This window comes from Ptychodera flava (assembly GCF_041260155.1).
Source record: "Ptychodera flava strain L36383 chromosome 3 unlocalized genomic scaffold, AS_Pfla_20210202 Scaffold_25__1_contigs__length_14229661_pilon, whole genome shotgun sequence".
In the NCBI taxonomy this organism is placed as follows: domain Eukaryota; kingdom Metazoa; phylum Hemichordata; class Enteropneusta; family Ptychoderidae; genus Ptychodera; species Ptychodera flava.
The window spans coordinates 13,037,192-13,056,209 of NW_027248279.1; the positions used below are offsets into that span (position 1 = coordinate 13,037,192).

Below are 19,018 nucleotides of genomic sequence, written 5' to 3' on the forward strand. Positions count from 1 at the left end.
CACTACTGGGTCTTTGTGGTGTTTAGCATTAATCTTACCGACTGACCGCCAAAAATCACGTTGATTTCCACAATACAGGTTTTTTGCTGCATTGTCTGCTTTAATTTGATTTTCATGACGTTGGCAAGCACGCAGAGCATATTTAAACCTCGCATGAGAGCGGCGCTTTAAATCAAAAAGTGGACCACACTTAGGTTTTCCACAATTAACCCAGAGTTTAAACGTATCGCGAGCAATAGCATGAAGATCTTTCACATGATCATTCCACCCTGCCACCATTGAGTGGTGATTGCTATGTACACCAGGCATTGCCTGCATACCGGCTGAATATAAACTGTTAATAATGCTGTCATAAAATTGCGAAATACACTCTGTATGGTTTTTATCTGTACAATGCATATCTTTACAACAAAGGACGCTAGATGGGATTTTTATATCACTCAAAAACCTGTCAGAAAGTGCATGATAAGCATTACGTTGCTGAATATTGATCTTATCCCAATTCAATGTGGGTTTCTTGTTTGCACCAGCCTTCTCATTATTACGATGACATACTGGTAAAATTTCAAAATCACAATTAATGCTAAGTGGCAAATGATCGGAAGATATTGTGTCATATAATACTGATATAGAATTAATACAATTATGAGCACCATGAGTAGAAACACAGTGATCTATCCAAGAGGTAGATCCATGAGCATCACTGACGTACGTGAAGGTGTCATCTGACAGAAAGAACTCATCAGAGATGTAATAATTGTATTCGTTGCAAAAATTATGAAAAGAAGAACCAAACAATGAGTGACGATCAGCATTCCAGTCTCCAATGATCATCGTATTGTAACCATCATTGGATTGAACAATTGAGTGAACATTCGCCAAGTAGTCTAAAAAATCATCATAATTTTCCCTACAACACGTAGGCATATACACACACAAAATACAAATTTTACCGTTTACACTGTCAAGTTCAATACCAACAATCCTACTGTCCCCAAAAGATTTGACTTTGATGGCGTGACCTATAGATTTGCGCCACAGAATGGCAACACCACCAAACGGCCTCCCGATGAGCAGCTTTTCACTTGTGTCTACTGCAGATTCACCATAGTAGTCGAAGTCTTTGTGAACCGATGATAAAAAAGAAATATTGTCTTTAGTCAACCAGTGTTCTTGCAATAGACAAATATCGTGCGATTCACAGAGGTCTCTGACAGCAATGACCGAGTTCTTAACTGATCGACAGTTATATGACGCGATACGAAGTTCCTTCATTTTGTTTACGGGGTTGATAGAACTTCCGAACTAGGACACCTTCAGCCAGAAATCAGGATTCATCAGAGAATCAAAATGCATGGCGTTGACAGAAACTCGAAAAGAAGCTATGAGTCGTATTTGGATTGCAGTCGTTCACAATCGATGACATCCATATGACTAACTTTTAGTGTATGCAGATGGTATTTCCTCAGTTGAAGTAGTTCGAAAATTTTTGAAAGCCACATGCGTTACATGCTAATAAAGATAAGAGATGATTCTACTGATATCTCAATTGTTGATGATGACCCACGAATGTTGTTGTTTTATCTGTGTACCACGAATTATGCGGTACCATTATTTTTGTGATCTCTATTCCAAGTTAGACTAAGTACAAACCAGATATTATTAATTTTATCCAGAAACTAATCTATGTCATCGATTGGAGTGTTCATGAAGCAGTCAAAAGTGCCCTTTCATTGAGAAAAGGTCATTTAATTTTTCTGTTAAACCAAAGACATATTTATCTCATATGTATTATGAGGTGCATGCTATGGTTGACATACATCACGCAAGGATGTGTTCGCTTGTATTCTTAACGAATACAGTTAAACATCAATCTGAAACTTTATGATAACGATTGAGTTCCTCATTTGTCTGACAGAATTTCCTACTAGTATACAAGTTCGCATCCACATGTTTATGCCCATCTGTCTGCCTGCCTGTCAACTTGCATGTCTGTCTGTCTGTCTGTCTGTCTGTCTGTCTGTCCTTTATCATACACATTGTTGTTTTGAAATTTCAGTCCGTTTTAAAATATGTTTAATTATGAATTTGTGATTGACAACAAGTACCTATAAGTGAACTTCTCTACCTTCGCGTCTTTATTATGTTTTCTTATCCTTTAACAGATTATTTTATTTTATTTTGAGTTCCTCTAACAGCCATATCAATCTGCACCACTCATTGTCTTGTTTACAGATGTGCCGACAGTAATCACTACCTCCGATAATCCGTATACGGCAAATGAAGGTGATAAAGTTGAGCTCTCTTGTGAAAGTGATGCTGATCCGCCATTCCCAGACGGAATAATCTGGGAATGGAAGCAACTAGAGCAAGATAGTTTTGTCCCTGTTAACACATCTTCTGAGATATATGAAATTACTCCAGAGAGTGGTGATGAAAAAGAAACAACACTAACGATATCTGGTGTCCAAATTATTCATGCCAACACCTACGTCTGCAAGCTTGGAGAGTCGGCTGTAAATATTTCAGTCACTGTTACAGGTCAGAGTTCCACTCTTAAATATCTTATATAATTGTAACTGGTTTGGCTTTGGTTAATCGCTTTGCATGGCAGTATTTGAAGCGCCATCCATTTGATTGCTAAACATGTGTTTCATAAAACTTACATTTAATTCGGTAATGTTAACACACCCCGCGTCGAATTCAGCCTTACCTCATCCACAGTCTGTCTGTCTGTCTGTCTGTCTGTCTGTCTGTCTGTCTGTCTGTCTGTCTGTCTGTCTGTCTGTCTGTCTGTCTGTCTGTATGTATGTATGTATGTATGTATGTATGTATGTATGTATGTATGTATGTATGTATGTATGTATGTATGTATGTATGTATGTATGTATGTATGTATGTATGTATGTATGTATGTATGTATGTATGCATGTATGCATGCATGCATGCATGCATGGACGCACGCATGGACGCACGCACGCACGTATGTATGTATGTTGCGTACATATGTATGGATATTAAAGTCAATCTATTACCTATGAAAAAATATTTTTATTGTGTTTTTATTGGACTCATGTGTCAAATGCTGGTCTCATTTGATACATTTCTGTTGACAATTAAATGCAATCTTCCTAAAAATTCACGGCTTGAGGAAAGCAATCTCTATTTGAACCACGCTGTCATCTGTGACGTCACGTGAGGCCATTGTGCAAATCGAACTAGGTCTCATGTACATACAGAACCAATGGCGTAAAATTTAAACTAGGTGAGCGTGAATGAAGAGATAGTTTTTGGACTCGGAGTGTATGATGCAGATGATAGTGATGGGGAGTCTTGGGCTCTACATGACTATTGTGCAGGAAATTAAGGGCCACAGCCATATAGGTTTGAGCCAGCGAGGTGCGAGGTATCTCCCCAAACTGTAGAGGGAGTGAATAAGTCTGACCCTAACCCTAACCCTAACTTAAGCCTTACCCTAACCCTAACCATCGGAACTACATATCAACAAACAAACAAACAAAAAACAACAAACAAACAAACAACAAATAAATAAATAAATAAACTGCTCTTTATTGACAAATATTAACAAAACAGCTTTTCGCTGTTATTTTCTTAAAAATGACAAATAAACAAACAAACACATACACACAAACAAACACAGACACAAATAACAAGAAGTAAGAGCCCCGTGTGCCTACACTGCCACTGTACATACACGTTATTTGTGTCGGAAATTTACCGGTAAATTAGTCATCATCATTATCAGTCATCAATCAGTCATCATCACCTTCCTTGCAATTGTAGCGGGCCCGGGGCCGTTTTGTCCGTGATGTACCTGAATATAATCATCGTCGCCAGAGTTTTGATCTGCTTCCCCGACTTATCAGACGGTACTGGCACAGCAAATGACCTTCCCGCGTTCCGGAAATAACTACTGATATTCGCGCTGCGTTTCCGTGAACCTTGACATCGACACTGTCACTGCACTAATGGCCTCACATGACGTAATTTCACGTGATCATTTCGCGGCACATGTGAATTCAGATGTTTCCGAGGACCTGTATTTCGAGTGTTTTATGTACTATGAAATATAATATTATAGAAATGGATACCAAAATAATTTTTAATGATTTGGGTATTATGGCTTTTTATTAAACAACAGTATTATATTCAAATTAAGGGGCGACGTCAAAAGTTCAATGTAGGATGAAAAAATTATTTCCCTTAGTTTCCCCCAAACCCCAACCCCCCCCCCCCCCCCCTCCTAGAAACTTAATCGACTTATAATGAACCTATTGGCAGGCTCTTTCAATGTAAAGCGAAGCAAATGACCAGTCAATTATGGGGGTGAAATAAAAAATGACTAAATAATACTTCATTAACACTGAGAACACATAATTTTGTTTTATCCAATGAAAATACGACAATATTAACAACAAACTTTAAGTTGTTACTTGTTAGTAAGTTTTTGGAAATCATTCGAAGGGTTTGCGTACGGAGGAATTCGCCAGAAATATGTCAAAACAACTCACCAATTCTCCCTGCGCCTACCTCATGCACCACTCCAGCCTGTTTTCACGACACTTCAGTGACGTTACTCGCACGTGCAGTCCCCGAAACTGGTCTCATCGCATGGCCCAGCGATCGACATGTAAAATGTCGACACGTACACAAGAAATGTACCAAAACATAAATTCCGCGCGCAACAGAGGCCAGCCTGCATTGTTTGCGCTAACAGGGCAGGGACCGTCGTACAAAAAAACTTTGTCTGCTGGCTTCAACACGAAAGTGCACATTTCTGCTGTATATTTTTCAAAATATTCATCCCCCCCGCAATGTTCACCTTAAATCGATTTGTCGGATAGAAACTTTTGGGGGTCAACCCCCCCCAAAAAAAACACCAAAAACTAAAAGTATTAAGTTTGTTATCCGACATCGAACTTTTGACGCCGCCCCTAAACAAAATCAGGTAATAGATGGACTGTGTAACTAACCTGGTCGTTTGATTTGTAAATAACAGCAGATAATAAACAATCAGGTGAATTATGAATAAAGTTGATTTGTCACATTTAATTTTTTAGTCGACATTTGCTGCATACTATACAAGGCTACAATACTATAATGCAAACGAACTATTTAGAACTATGAATCTGTTGTACTCAAAGCCATGATGCTCATAGCTGAATTGCCTTTTCACACTAAAAGAAAAGTAGTTTTCTTTTCCGTTAAAGTTAATGTTCAATTTACTGAGATATTTCAAAACTGCAGTGTATACCAACCGTAGCCATTCCGACGGAAAATCTTTATACCAGTAAGAAAAATTAACGCTTAGCCGTCAAAACAAGAAAGTTTCCAGAAATGATTTGACTGAGAACAAGATAGCTAAATAAGTGTGATGTGTATGTCATTACTTGGGAGAAAGACATTTTCGAACGTTAAAATTGCGCTATCGCCTGTTTATTTCTCGAACATCGCTCAACCATTTTCTTTTACTTGATTTACAACTGAAACTTATCGCAAATACTTTAAGGCTCATTATTTCATCTTACTGAAATATTTTTAATCGAAAGTCTACTAGGCTAATGTTCAATTGATATCGACTCAGTATCAAAGTCTGCCTATAGGAAGTTATTGTTCAGAAACCTTTCAATGTCGTTTTTACACTGAGGCCATACAACCATAGCTGTGACTACTGACTGTCACTTGACCTTGAAAACAGATGAGAGCATATTGTACTCAACTTTTCGCCTAGCTTGTTAGATACAAGAAGGAGGTGAATTTATCGCCAATCTATATCTCTAAGTAAGGAAGAGATGGTACTCAGTTTTGGCGATTATTCTGAACAGCTCCCCAAGACCCTTGTGATTGGAGTAATATGTTGTCAATCGTCTTCGGCTGCCTATTTGCCATGACACTGGCAGTACTCATCTTGACGTTCAGCTTATTGTTTATCAATGGTCATGGCTTAAAAGTTCTAGTGAAAAAGGTAAGGCTTGAATATGTCAAGTGTATACCACATTCTTAATTGGCAACACATGTACACAATTACTATAGCCTTGTACTTGACATTATTTACACTTTGTGTTTTATTTGCTGCATCTTTATGGCAATTATTTAAAAATAATATAAAAACCTTGAAATTGCCAATATTTGTTACGTACAAACACGTCACCTTTACTAGTGATCCTCAAAAATAGTGTTAAGTCAAAACGGGGTATTAAGCACAGGGCTTTTTAGAACACAATTTACATTCTAATTACACATTTGCTCAGTCTTTCTTTCCACATATCGAACCGATAGTAATATTTGAAATCAGCTTTTGCCCTCATTAACTGGACGCTTACAAATAATCTTTTCAAATTGTAACTGTCAATTCAAGTCGACGTACAGTAAAGGATTACATTCATGTCCATCTGAAATAGAATAGGTTTTTACTTTTTTGGTCTTTCATTCTAGTTTTTTGTTTTTATATTTCAGAAAGATAAAAAATCAGAAAATTTGCCAGAAAGTACATACCAGGGTCTCCAAAGAGATGTCCAACAATCGTCATACACACATGTGAGTTTGATTGCTTTAAATGCATACGTTGACATTTACATATCCGAACACTTCAAACGTTGACAAAATGCTGCCATTAATATGCATTGAACGGCAAACGTTGTTCGAATTGCATTGAAGGAAAACAAAACTTCGACGGATTGTTATTTAGTTTTGACCTAATTAACTCATATAGGGTCACAAAACGTCATGTCAATAACATGAACGCTGCAGGTCTCATTTAATTTGCAATTTACGGGGTAGATATTTTCGGGTCACATTTTGGGCAAACGAGTGGCTTTTCTGTCGTCATCAACAATTATCTCTTCTGTCGGGGAGAAATAGTTGTAACTGGCAATGGAATCTTCCAATACAGAAAGTTAATTTTTACTACGGGGAGACAGCAGTGTTTCAAACACTGTGTATAAAATATTGTTATAATTTGATTTCCATGTAGTTAAACATTGGCAATACCAAGGTACCTGAAAGCCCTGAGTATATCGACCTTGACATGGAATCTACGTATGCAAGTCTTGAAGAAGACAACAAGAACAAAGACAATGTGTACTTGAAGTCTGGAGATGTTGTGCGGGAATTTCCTAGAAGTCGTCTTTACTTGAAGGACATTCTTTGTGAGGGACGTTTTAGTAAGACAATGACAGGGGAGGCCTGGTTTATTGGCGGGAAAGATGGAGTCAGTGACGTCATCGTGAAAGTTGACAAAGGTATGTCGTGGAAAGAGGTCTGTTTTTCATTAAGCTCAATTTGCGAAATGAACGAAAGGGATAACACAAAAATCGAAAAATCGAAACACGTGCCAAAGACGTCTCAATAGGATTATATGTCTTAAATTGTAAAATGTATTCTTTGACATCGTTTTCTTTTCGCAGAAGACAAAAGTGACTTCAAACGAGAAGTTGAGGTCATGGGGTCATTGTCCAAGTTGAAGGGAGTAGTGGAATATCTTGGATGTTGCATTACGGAAGGTGAGACACAACGATATGCAACACATTTCTAAACGTATTTATCAAGTTCTTTTTTTTAATTTCAGCTTTACTCTCCGTAATAAGATGCTTGTGATGACCATATTCTCACAGTGTATACAGTGTAAAATTGAAGATTGGTATTTTTCAGCGTTATCGACGAAAGTACATCTTCTTAAAGTGGTCAATGTTCCTTAATATATTTATAGAGTAGACTACAGTTAAATACCTGTCGAATATTGGCCCTCTTCAGATTTTACCGCTCTAAAATTACCTTTCGTTCCAGATCCCATGTATCCGATCACAGAGTACGCCCCCAACGGCACTTTGCTTCAAGTTCTAGAAAACATGAAGGATACCGATGCTTTGAAAAGAAAGGGCCCTGACCTATTGACCTTTGCCCTGGATGTGGCTGAGTGTCTGAAGACTCTTTCCGAGATTAAGGTACTATTGAACTATCACATGTCACCAGCATAGGTAGCAATTGAAAATATGGTTATTTAGAGTCTATGGATTGTTTTGGTTTGATTTGTTTGGCTGTTGTAGGCTACACAATTGTAATAATAATTTATTTTCAAGGTCAGTATACACCATAAGGCTTTAAATTTAATCGTTATTAATTTCCACTGTTGCTATTTTTAGCTATGTAGTATGTAATGGCTACTGTTGTTTTTGAAACAGCATAAATTTCACAATTGATTTTCTTTTCCTATTTTCAGATCATTCACAGAGAGATCATGGCAAAGAATATCGTTGTTGACAGTCAGTGGAAGTGTAAACTCTCTGGTCTTGGTTCGTCAAGTGCTGTTCTTACTGATCAAAGATACAGACAAAAGATGAAGGTAACACCATCCAGGATGCCATGATGCATTTATCATCCAACTTACTGTTATTTCAAATTGTTCTTCAGATTCCATATATATCCATGAATTCAGCGCCGTTCAGCGTGTGGTAATTGGTTTTTTGCTGAAAGTTACGACTTTTCACCTGTTTACCTGTTGCTGCTTCTGATGATAGTTTTAATGACTTGGGGAATAAAATCAAAATCATTAAGGAAAAACATTGCATGTGCTAAGCTGTTGTATAACAAAATATTTTGTGTTTAAACATAATAATCTCTTTAACAAGTGATTTTCCTATCGAAATGAGCGCGTGGCCTAGTATCTGATCTTGAAAGGACTAGTATAGTTACCTAAATCATTTGTTGTTTACAAACTCATGTCTCTATCTGGACAGGGAAACTTACCAATCAGATGGATGGCACCAGAAGTACTGTCAGAGAACGGATATACGACAAGAAGTGACGTAAGGTCGTTTGGTGTGCTTCTTTGGGAAATATATTCATTAGGTTAGTTTGTTTATCTCGTCAAATAATTTCAAATCTAGTATGTGGTATAATTCCTGAAACCAGTGATTTTCTCATCATAATTTATATGGTTACAAACAGCAGAAGTTAAAAAATATTTTTAGACTAAACTTAGTGCGAGCGTAAACATTCCGCGTTCGGAATATATTATATTCCGTATTACATTTTCACGCATTTGTTCAGGAACCAGAATAGAATTACAGAATGTCCACATCGTTGGTCTTTGCATAATATTTTGGCATCCACGCTCTGTTGATAATGTCTCTCAGGACATGAAATGAATTCCAACGGAAAAGTAACAAACAGGCCTTAAAAATACGAGAACCATAGAATTTCCCGCCTTGTGTAAATCATTTTAGAAAAAGATCCATTTTTGTCATGTGATATTGTCAAATTACTATTGTTTTATAGGTTGTACTCCTTATGAAACCCTGCTAGAAGATGACGTCAGAGATTTTATTCAAGGTGGAAAGCGTTTGGACATTCCACCAGGATGCACAGAAACCCTGTAAGTTCAAAGTCAAATGTCATAGTATATTTGTGCAAACAGGGCCATTATATATGTTTTGGATCACTTCCATCAACCATTGGCTGTGGGTGAAACTAACGTGCCCAATGATTAAAATACTTGACTTTGCTCGATGTATCTATCGCAGGTCATCAAATGATACCATATACATTATTACTGAAGTGATTGCTTGCATTAGCATTGAATAGACAATGCGTATCCATTGATTGCATAACACACTATTGTCTCACAAAATCTATTTCTGTTCTATTCACAGTTACCAAATTATGACGTCATGCTGGATTGAGTTGTCTGATGAAAGGATAAAAGTCGATGACCTCGTCAGCAGCTTACGACGATTTAGGGCAGAAGGCGGGAAAAAATATGATGAAAGGAATGATTGACGTCGGTATTTATGGAAAAAATATCTGTCTTAATTTCAGAGATAATATTTTCTATAGTAGTTTTTACTTATCTTATAGAGAAATAATATTATTTGCCGATACGATATTTTTATCTTTATCCAGCATCACTTTAAGGGAGACATCATAGCTGTAAGTTAAAACTAATGTTTATATATGTGTAGAGTATGACTTAATGTGTAGTTCTAAATACAATACGTATACAGTATTGTTGTAACGACTTTTGTATGCATGTAGAACTATTCTTGTGGAAAACCTGTGATGATATTGCTACAGCCTAAAATGCCTTATGTTGAATGGAGTAATGATGGATTATGATAAGAAGGAATGCCACTGGTGTAGTCCATGACAGAGAATCGGCATTTGTATTTTTCACAATTGCATCAGTACGTTTCGGTGATGACAAACCACTTTTGGATTTCATTCTTGATTATCCAACTCCTGATTGTTCAACAGTTACTGCTATTGGAATAGTTATATCGTTTTAGACACCGACGCATTCTCATTGCCGGCACTTTGCTTAACGTTAGTGTACCAGCCCAGTCAGCTCCTCAAAATGTACTTACATATTACATTACATGGACGCTGATGCTAAAACAGAGGGAGTCGATGCTGATGTGGAAACTTTATCCGAACCAGTAGAAATTGCTTTGTCTTTATCGCACTTGCTGTCATTGTATTTTGCATCCATAATGTTATTAGATTTTGTGTAAGAAATTGTTTTACCCGCTGCTTAAAAAAGTGTCGCGTAATTACAAACAGATCAAATGCACATGCGAGTGTCGTTGTGCATCGAAAACAAGAGATAGAAGGTGCAATCATTATATTTAAATAGAACTTTGTATGAACTTTGAATTGGGTGACATCCCTAAATTTCTAATTTGAATGAGGAAGATATAGGCGATGTTTTGGGAGCAGATATGAGTAATAATATTGACAGTGGCGATAATCACCTACCCCAGGGTGTGTGGAGAAGGCCTCCATTGCTTTAAGATATCGGACGTCATCAATGGTACGTTTATCATGATACAAATGTAATTAACACGATTTCAAAATGTATTAGGCAATACTTAAAGCCCAGTATTTGTAACTTTTAACAATTTTTTTCATATTTTTGATTAAAATGACATCCTCAGTATGTGAAAGTAGACCATAATTAATACTGAATGCATGGTTTGCATGCCCAGCCCGCCTCACGATTAACAGTAAAAGGAGTGAAAAATGACTTCTTGTCCGGACCAGAAGTCAGCTTTGTTGACACACGAAACGAAACGTAATCACACCACCGCGCATGCTCGACCACATCTACGCAAGTTTTACTGTGGCGTCCGTAGAAACTATACGCTCTTCGAAAAGGTCTGGTCCATCGAAACTGGAGACTCAGCTAAAAACGCGCGAAAGTTGGGTGAAATACCGGAAAGATATAAATATGTAAGTGTTTACAGATTGTTCCGACTATAATGAGCCGTGCAAACAAACGTCTTGAACAGCTAAACTAACGACGGAGGCAGTCGATTGTAAGCTTCATGCAAGGCATTGCACGTTGTGACCGACGGTACGGAGATCAAGTTTGCTGAATGAATTGAGAGAGAAAAACATATATGAATAAAAATTCAACACTTCACCATTGTAATCATTGAACTAGTCGTTTCTTCCATTATGGAGTATAATGAAAATTTCGTTGAAAATAAATGACGGGACTGATTCTGCTCCGTCTACTCAAACGGAGTTTTGTGTACGGCCAGGCTACGCTGCAGGCAACACAGCCTATCAACTTCGCATATCGTTGCCGTACGGCGTAATTGAAAACGCTCAGAAAGGAAAATTATATCTTGAATGCAGTACAAAAGTCTTACTTATTAATTTAAAAGTATTTCAAAATAATATCGAACGTAACGGGTATCTAATCCTCACAAGGACTACAGTAGTACAACAAGTATCGGCTAGCTGCGATGCGATGGAAGTTAGAACACAAGAGAGATCCGGCCTCACTGCAAAGTCGTCCCCTGCGCACCCGGCCCGACAGCAAACTAACCTCTTGGTTTGATTCTGTTGTTTATATTTTTGTATAAAATTCATGATACATATCTGACTTTCACAACTGTACAATTTGCTCAGGCTGTAGTCTACAGACGATCGGAGGGAGCTAAGGCAGGCCCCAAATTGCATGGACAATGCCCGGGACAATAGACGCAGCTCGATGAGAAAGTCATTCACATAAACCTAAATGAAGTGAAAATTTATGATCAACGGTTCTGACCTACGGAATTTACACTGCGACGTTGTTTTTTGTGTGTTTGGCCAGCTACTAGACCTGTAAGGCTGTACTACATGGAGATAGTAGACTGTACAAGTGCAGCGGGGCCGGGCCGAGATTGGTGTGGGGCCTGCAGCAAGGTAAAATTGACAGCGTCCATTGCAGAATGCCCGCGTGTTATCCTTTCTCGTTTGGGAGGAAATTTACCGCTGTATTCAGAATGCCTTTTTACCAGTATAAAAGCTCAGTAACTGATGCATCAAGAGCCAAGAGTCTGTAAATTTCTTAGCAGTAGCTCCATTGTTTTTTTCTAAATTTTCGCTGAGATACAGCAGTGCGTATACTGGTCCCGATCGTTCTGACTCAGGCGTTCACAGCTGTTTAGGGAGCCGTCATTATTTACGATCTGGGGGTCGGAGGAATTACATTAGAAACTCCGAAATTTTGAGTCGCACCCCAGCCAACCATGATGACTTTGAGTAACCCCCTCTCTAACAGAAAGTTTGGCTTACCTGAGCCCATGTAACAATATGTAGATATAAAAGCTCACCTAATAAGCAGTCTCCGACCATATAGTATTGTTAAATTTGGATGGGTAGCATGTCATTATGGTGTGGTTAAATGTCCAAATGGTTGTTGAACTCAAGTCAATTAAAATATACATTACTATGATAATATAAAGGATGAATTCACAACAGTTCAGTTTTGTCCTAGATCCTGTGCACTTATAGTGATATCTGTCGAGAACATTTCTCCATGACCCAGCCTCTCCTTCCAACCCTGGTAACGACTGCAGAAAACTACTGTGTGACATCATCATCACCACTGTTGATCCTCATCTTTAATGTCACTGCTGGTGCCATTGCGTACTTGAACAACGATATCATTCTCATCGTCACTATCTTCTCTTTCATAATAAGCATTGCTAGTAGTAGCACCTACTTGTAGTTTTTTGCCTTGCTTCATCTAGTTGATATGTATTTGTACTGTTAGAGTATATATTTTCTTTTATTTAATATGTATCAGAGTAAAATATATATAATCAACCAATCATTATGTCATTGAGGACAGAGTAAGACAAAGAAAAAACATTTTGAGCACCCCCTTATAACTTTCAATTTTTGAATGACCCCCAGGTCGTAAATACTGACGGTTTCCTTACTTGCTGCCAAAGGCCATCGCGTTCACTGCATTCGACTGCTTACCATACATTGTCAAACTATGTTGCTTCGATTTCGCAATCACCTTGCAGCTAAAGCGACAATCAGCAGAAATTTATTACTTCAAGTTACTCAATTTTGATATCTATTTGCCTACAGAAGTGAGCCAAGTGTATATAGTGTCGTCTTGATTTTACATCGGTACCCGGAGTTCTAAGTGACCAACTGCAGGGTGCGCATCGGTGCACTGCCGACTGCAGTTTGAATAATCCGTATATAACGCACACGGTACCAGAATAGAATGTTAGCCTCCTCTGCCAAAGTTCTGTATCCTCTGAAACACAGTAGCAGTACGTATTTGAACGGAGAAGAACAAAATAAAACCATTCGCAGGTCATTCAGCCGGCGACCATGGGCGATTACCCGGGCAGTGTGGCGTGGCATGGCAAGGCCCCAGGAATGTTGCAGGCTCGATGATGTCATCAGTATCGGCGTTCTCGATCACGTGCACAGCCTACAAATTGTCAACAAACCCGCGCGGCAATCCAACTCGATCGGGCAATATTTAGCGTTTGTATGTTACTACAGGAGCACAAATTTGGCTTATTTCTTTACTGAACAACATTTCACGATGGATGTAAGAGAATAACATGTAATTTCGAACATAAAAAAGGTTAAAAGTTACAAATACTGGGGCTTTAAGCAATAACCCCCGCCGCAGGAGGGTATACACGAGATTTTGGTACAATGCGCGACATATAGCACGAGCCGATAGGCGAGTGCTATATGGAGCGAATTGTACCAAAATCGAGTGTATACCCGACTGCGAAGGGGGTTATTGCTATTATGTTATATCAACTTGCGTGTATTTGTTGTCTTACTTGGGTATTTTCATCACTCTAAGTGCCAAATGCAGAAAACGGACGTCTGAGAGATCGAACGTCGGAAATTCTGCGCCCGAGACCGAGCATTTTTATAAGTTGGGATTCCGTACACACAGTATCCTACGATAAATACGCATTACGTCCATATCGACATTGCATTTTATTCGCATGCAACACGAACGATACTTGTCAAAAAATACCTGCTGCACTCACACAGAAAATGGGTCAAGAGTTCAAATCAAAAGAAAAAAGTAACAATTTTTTTCGTAAATTTACATAAGAACAATAGTCCTGGCTTTTTTGGCATACTAAAAATAGATTTGTCTCATTCTGTACCGCGGCTCTCGATACCGCATACCGTCGCGACATTCAGTGGTGGCACAGTGAAGTTACAGGATCTATTTTTGATGGATAATTTGGACGTTAATTGTACCAGAAAACAAGCAGTTTTAAAATAATCCAGACTTGCGATGACTGCAACTGTGATGAACAGTTGTGCAGATTCTGAGTGTGTTGCCGATGCAGGGAGAGCTGGACGCTGACACTGCTCGTTGCATTTGATGTCAAATATCGTCTCAGTCGCCAGGAGTCGCCATTGTTATTTTGAACTTCTTGGTCTACATCGTTAGGACATCCCGATCTGTTATAGCCCAAACTTTGGTAAACAATATCTGACATACCGTTACTGTGAGGAAGTGTCAATTTATTTGTGTATGAACGAATACTATCTTCATTTTAAAGAGCGGTACTAGGATATATCGCGTCTCGACTCCCGCAAAGTGCACGGAGCGCTGTGGCCCTAATATTTGTGTGCATCATACCCCAAACGCGCTGCTTCAGAGATGTCTTTCATCATCGATCCCAACTTATTTACTCAAGAGGTGAGTTACAGACCCACACTTTATCTGTGTATCAAAATTCGGTCTTCGGTCTTTGAAACAAAGTGGACTGTTTCGGTCTTTCTCGAGGGTCTATAGTTTAGATAGGTACGTACGTTAAAATGCACCGACCGGGCAATTTTCGAAAATGCTGGTTTAGGGGCCCATTTTAGCACTGCTATCAGTGCTAAAACAGTATTTTAGCATCGGTGGAATGAGCTCTCGTCCAATCAGAATGGCGCATGGTAGCATGATATAATATACTTGAGTTTATGACATGAACAAAGGACATGAACAAACTCTTACTACAATGGTAGTTTATTGGAACAACACTGATATCTATGCGACGTACTTGATAATTCGTAGTATACTGTTTACATTTCTTACATAAACGCTGTATTTTTTGTATGGTTTACGTGATAAATACCTCTTTAGCACACTGTTTACACTATAAACATTTATTTATACGAATCGTGTAGACATCGTTAATCACTGTATGATTAGATTATATAACAATGTATGATAAAATTTGAATGAAGACGAGTGTTTAGTGTTATTAGGCGATACGTCTTTGTGTTATACACTTTTGACTTTTTATGTCCGTCTTCCTTGAATTACTGTTATTGATGACGAGTGACGGAGTGATAATTCACGACTACGATAAATAACACATATAATATCAACATAGCACTGTGTGAAACAATAGCCGACAGTTTTCGCAATATTTATCTACGAAATGTAGAAAAGGTATTTGGAAGCTGATGATAGAGGACCGTAACAGAGAGAGAAGAGGAGAGAGAGAGAGAGAGAGAGAGAGAGAGAGAGAGAGAGAGAGAGAGAGAGAGAGAGAGAGTCCAAACACTATGCATCACATGTAAAAAATTATTTCATGCAGATTTAGTTATTATTTTTCCTTACTATAACACAGTATAATTGAACCTTGCTCCGACAAGAGTCACTTTTAAACAAGAAACTATATATAGGAGAATCAAGTTGCATCAAACGTGGAAAAATTGATTCTCGAAATACCTTTGTGAAATTGAATATAGTCAGAACTTTAGGCGAACAGAATGGAACATGAAAGTCCTTGTCATGATAAACAAAAATTCAGTAACTTTGTTGTCATTAGGTTTTTTTTGAAACAGACCTGCTGTCAAGTACTTTGTGCATTTATACGTAACGATTTAGCTTATCTGACATTTATTACGCCCTTGCCTCTGACTAAATCATGGCTACGGTCGTACAGACTAAGGGATAATTGCGATCATGTCCTTATTATCATGTAATTATCGAACACTAATAAATCTATCAGAGGCAGAATCGAACACCTTCGCGCTTGATAAATTGCCTTCAACATGTCAAGAACGAGTTCAGCAAGGCAGAGAAACTTTCGCAATTAATGGAGATAATTCCGTTATTTTTTCTATATATTCAGCCATCAATAGAACACTCTCACCTTTTCGGTTAATCTGTAGATCGTGTTCTAAGCTGATTAACTGTTAGTCATTGGCTGGGTAGTTCGTAGTCACACAAGTTCAGCTCTCGAACCCTACGCAACCATAAAAAGTTGCCAGGCAACGATCCCGCGCTCTCTACGATCTACAAAACGAGGTGACGCCCATTGAGCGAATACACCGTATCACTGAGCCGACCTGCGCTCAGCATAACCTTCAGGCGTGTATTACAGCCCTATTACAGATGCCGTAAACTGGTAAAATTCGTCAATTTTACAAAATCGTCACAAAACCTGTTTCGAAGGCTGATATACTGATTTTACCTATTTTTTGACCTTGATCTAAACATTTTAAGGGAAAACAGAGCTGTTAGTAACTGTCCTCCCACTAGCATACGGAAAAATATGCCCTCACTGAATTTTGATACCCACTGCCCTCCAGTATCTATGGTCTGCCTGCTCTCCACTCCCCACCACCGTTCAAGCATCCCCCTGCCATCTCCCCACCACTGAAACTCACGTCCATTTTTGTTTAGTTGATTACTTACATTTTTCTCAAGATTGTAAAAGAAAGCTAATTAATTTTTTACTGAAACCGATTGTCTTGCAAGCACTGCCAGAAATTTTCTCCCTCCCAAAGCAAAAAAAAAATTCCCCGCCCACTATAAATAAATTATTGACTTTTTCACCCCGCTCGCTGATTGGTTTTTAATTTTGCCCGCTCACTGAAAAACTGCATGCAAACACTTTTTTTACAAGAACAGCTTCGTTCGCGGCACTGTATAATTAGACTATTTAATTTAGTTTTTTGCTCATTAAATTTGCATCAGTAGGAGGAAAAACTAATTGTATTATGCAAATCAATGGAAAAATCAAGAATCTGTCGGCATTGTATAGCTACGGCAATAATAGATATCAGTTAATGACGTCATGCTGGACGGAGATACCCACCGAGAGATTAAATGCCACTTACCCCATCACTGCCAGAAGATGGTACAATGCAAAGTTCATCATGAAATAAAAAGATCGTTGGCTGTTTCACGTCATTGTTGACAGCTTGCAGCGGATGTCTTACTTACACAAATATCTTTGATGTCAGCAAGAATGTGTCCATATAGAACCAATGCCATGTTTTTTTGAGATTTTGACAACAAATCAATATTTACACAAATCAATCGAAAATGTCCACTTGCAACTAGTTCGTTTGATGCAATCGTTTGTCATTGAGATGATTGATGTATAGATATCGGCAGAAATTCAATTTCACAGAGGTCCAATCTCCTTACGAATTTTTGTCTCCTGTCTTACAATTCAGTACAAGCCAATGTTATTCTTTTTTGTAAACCAATGTGTACAAATTCTTTTGACGAAATAACCACGTTGAATTTTAAAGGTTTCTTATTCCGATGAGATATTTAATGTTATGAACAAAAGATCAACACAATATAAAGTAAGTCATCCATATCATATATGTGTTTGCTTGTTTCTTTGCTGCGCTATCGTCTCTTCATCATTTAACAGTTTCGCTTTCAATGTCATTACTCATGAATTGTGTACATAGCAAACTCTAAAGAAAAGAAACGCAATCATGAAATGCATAAGATTTTCTTAAGAGGGTCTTATGGTAACAAATGTTTACTTAGCATTGCATTATAGCAATTCTTTCGCCCTGAAAAGTTTTCAGAGATATGTAAGTTTATTGATCGCGAACAGTAACACAAGCGGGAAAGCGACTGAATGCACAAACACCGTGGATCATTAGAGGTCAGGGGCATCGGTCCTAGCCAGAATTTAAGTCAATGGGGCTAACAGCTATGGCATATTGAAGAAAGGAGAAAAGAAGAAGGAAGTTCGGTAGTTGAAATCTGGTGGCGTATTAAAAGAAAAACAATGATGTACCAAATACAGCACACTGCAAATTAACTGTTTAATTTGGCGAAAATGAACGATGTATGCTCAATAATAAAATAGTAATCAAATAATTATAAGGTGGCATAGGAGTGCAAAAGACCACACTCGTCGTTTAAAATCGGGGGAAAAGGTTACTGAGACTGACGCCCGGAGTTCATTTTTCTCAACGTTTATTTCTTGCGATCCACTAACACCGTCAAATGTTGACTGATCATAGAAAATGACAAAAAGACCATGTCAATGCCATGTAAGCGTGTGCCAAATATGCCAAAAATATTTTAATTTTATTCGTTGTTTAGATGCTACAATAGAAGAAAGGATTAGTATAGATAATTATCGCGGAATGTTGTTCAAATCATCATTAGACGATAAGGTTTTGGTATTTTATAAGGGCTTGCACAACCATGGCTTGACAAAACTCTGATTTCAAAACTATTAAGCATGTTATCAAATTCAATTAACCAATAACACAAGAATGCCGAGCAACCCGAAACTACTTATCATGTGTTAAAATCAAAACAATATCTTCATAAAGTATTTTCAACAATTACACGGCCTTAGTCACTGTTCTTTCCAAAAGAAGATTCACACAACCTTTCTCATACGAGAAAATATTCCTTATTTCAATAAATTCACCAACAATGTGTGCATTCCAAGTG

General features: G+C 38.0%; 2 protein-coding genes across 2 annotated transcripts in view; both read left to right on the forward strand.

The window, feature by feature from the left end:
• The window catches only part of LOC139125442 (fibroblast growth factor receptor-like), a 108,223-nt gene that overhangs the window by 6,464 nt on the left and 82,741 nt on the right, over window positions 1-19,018 (forward strand). The gene's annotated exons all lie outside the window — the stretch shown is intronic.
• LOC139125149 (tyrosine kinase receptor Cad96Ca-like) lies at window positions 5,454-9,798 on the forward strand. The gene is made up of 9 exons (XM_070691254.1): window positions 5,454-5,986; window positions 6,478-6,558; window positions 6,995-7,262; window positions 7,428-7,523; window positions 7,807-7,964; window positions 8,240-8,362; window positions 8,757-8,868; window positions 9,298-9,394; window positions 9,672-9,798. The coding sequence occupies exons 1-9, from the start codon at window positions 5,876-5,878 to the stop codon at window positions 9,796-9,798; spliced, it is 1,173 nt and encodes a 390-aa protein (XP_070547355.1). The 5' UTR covers window positions 5,454-5,875.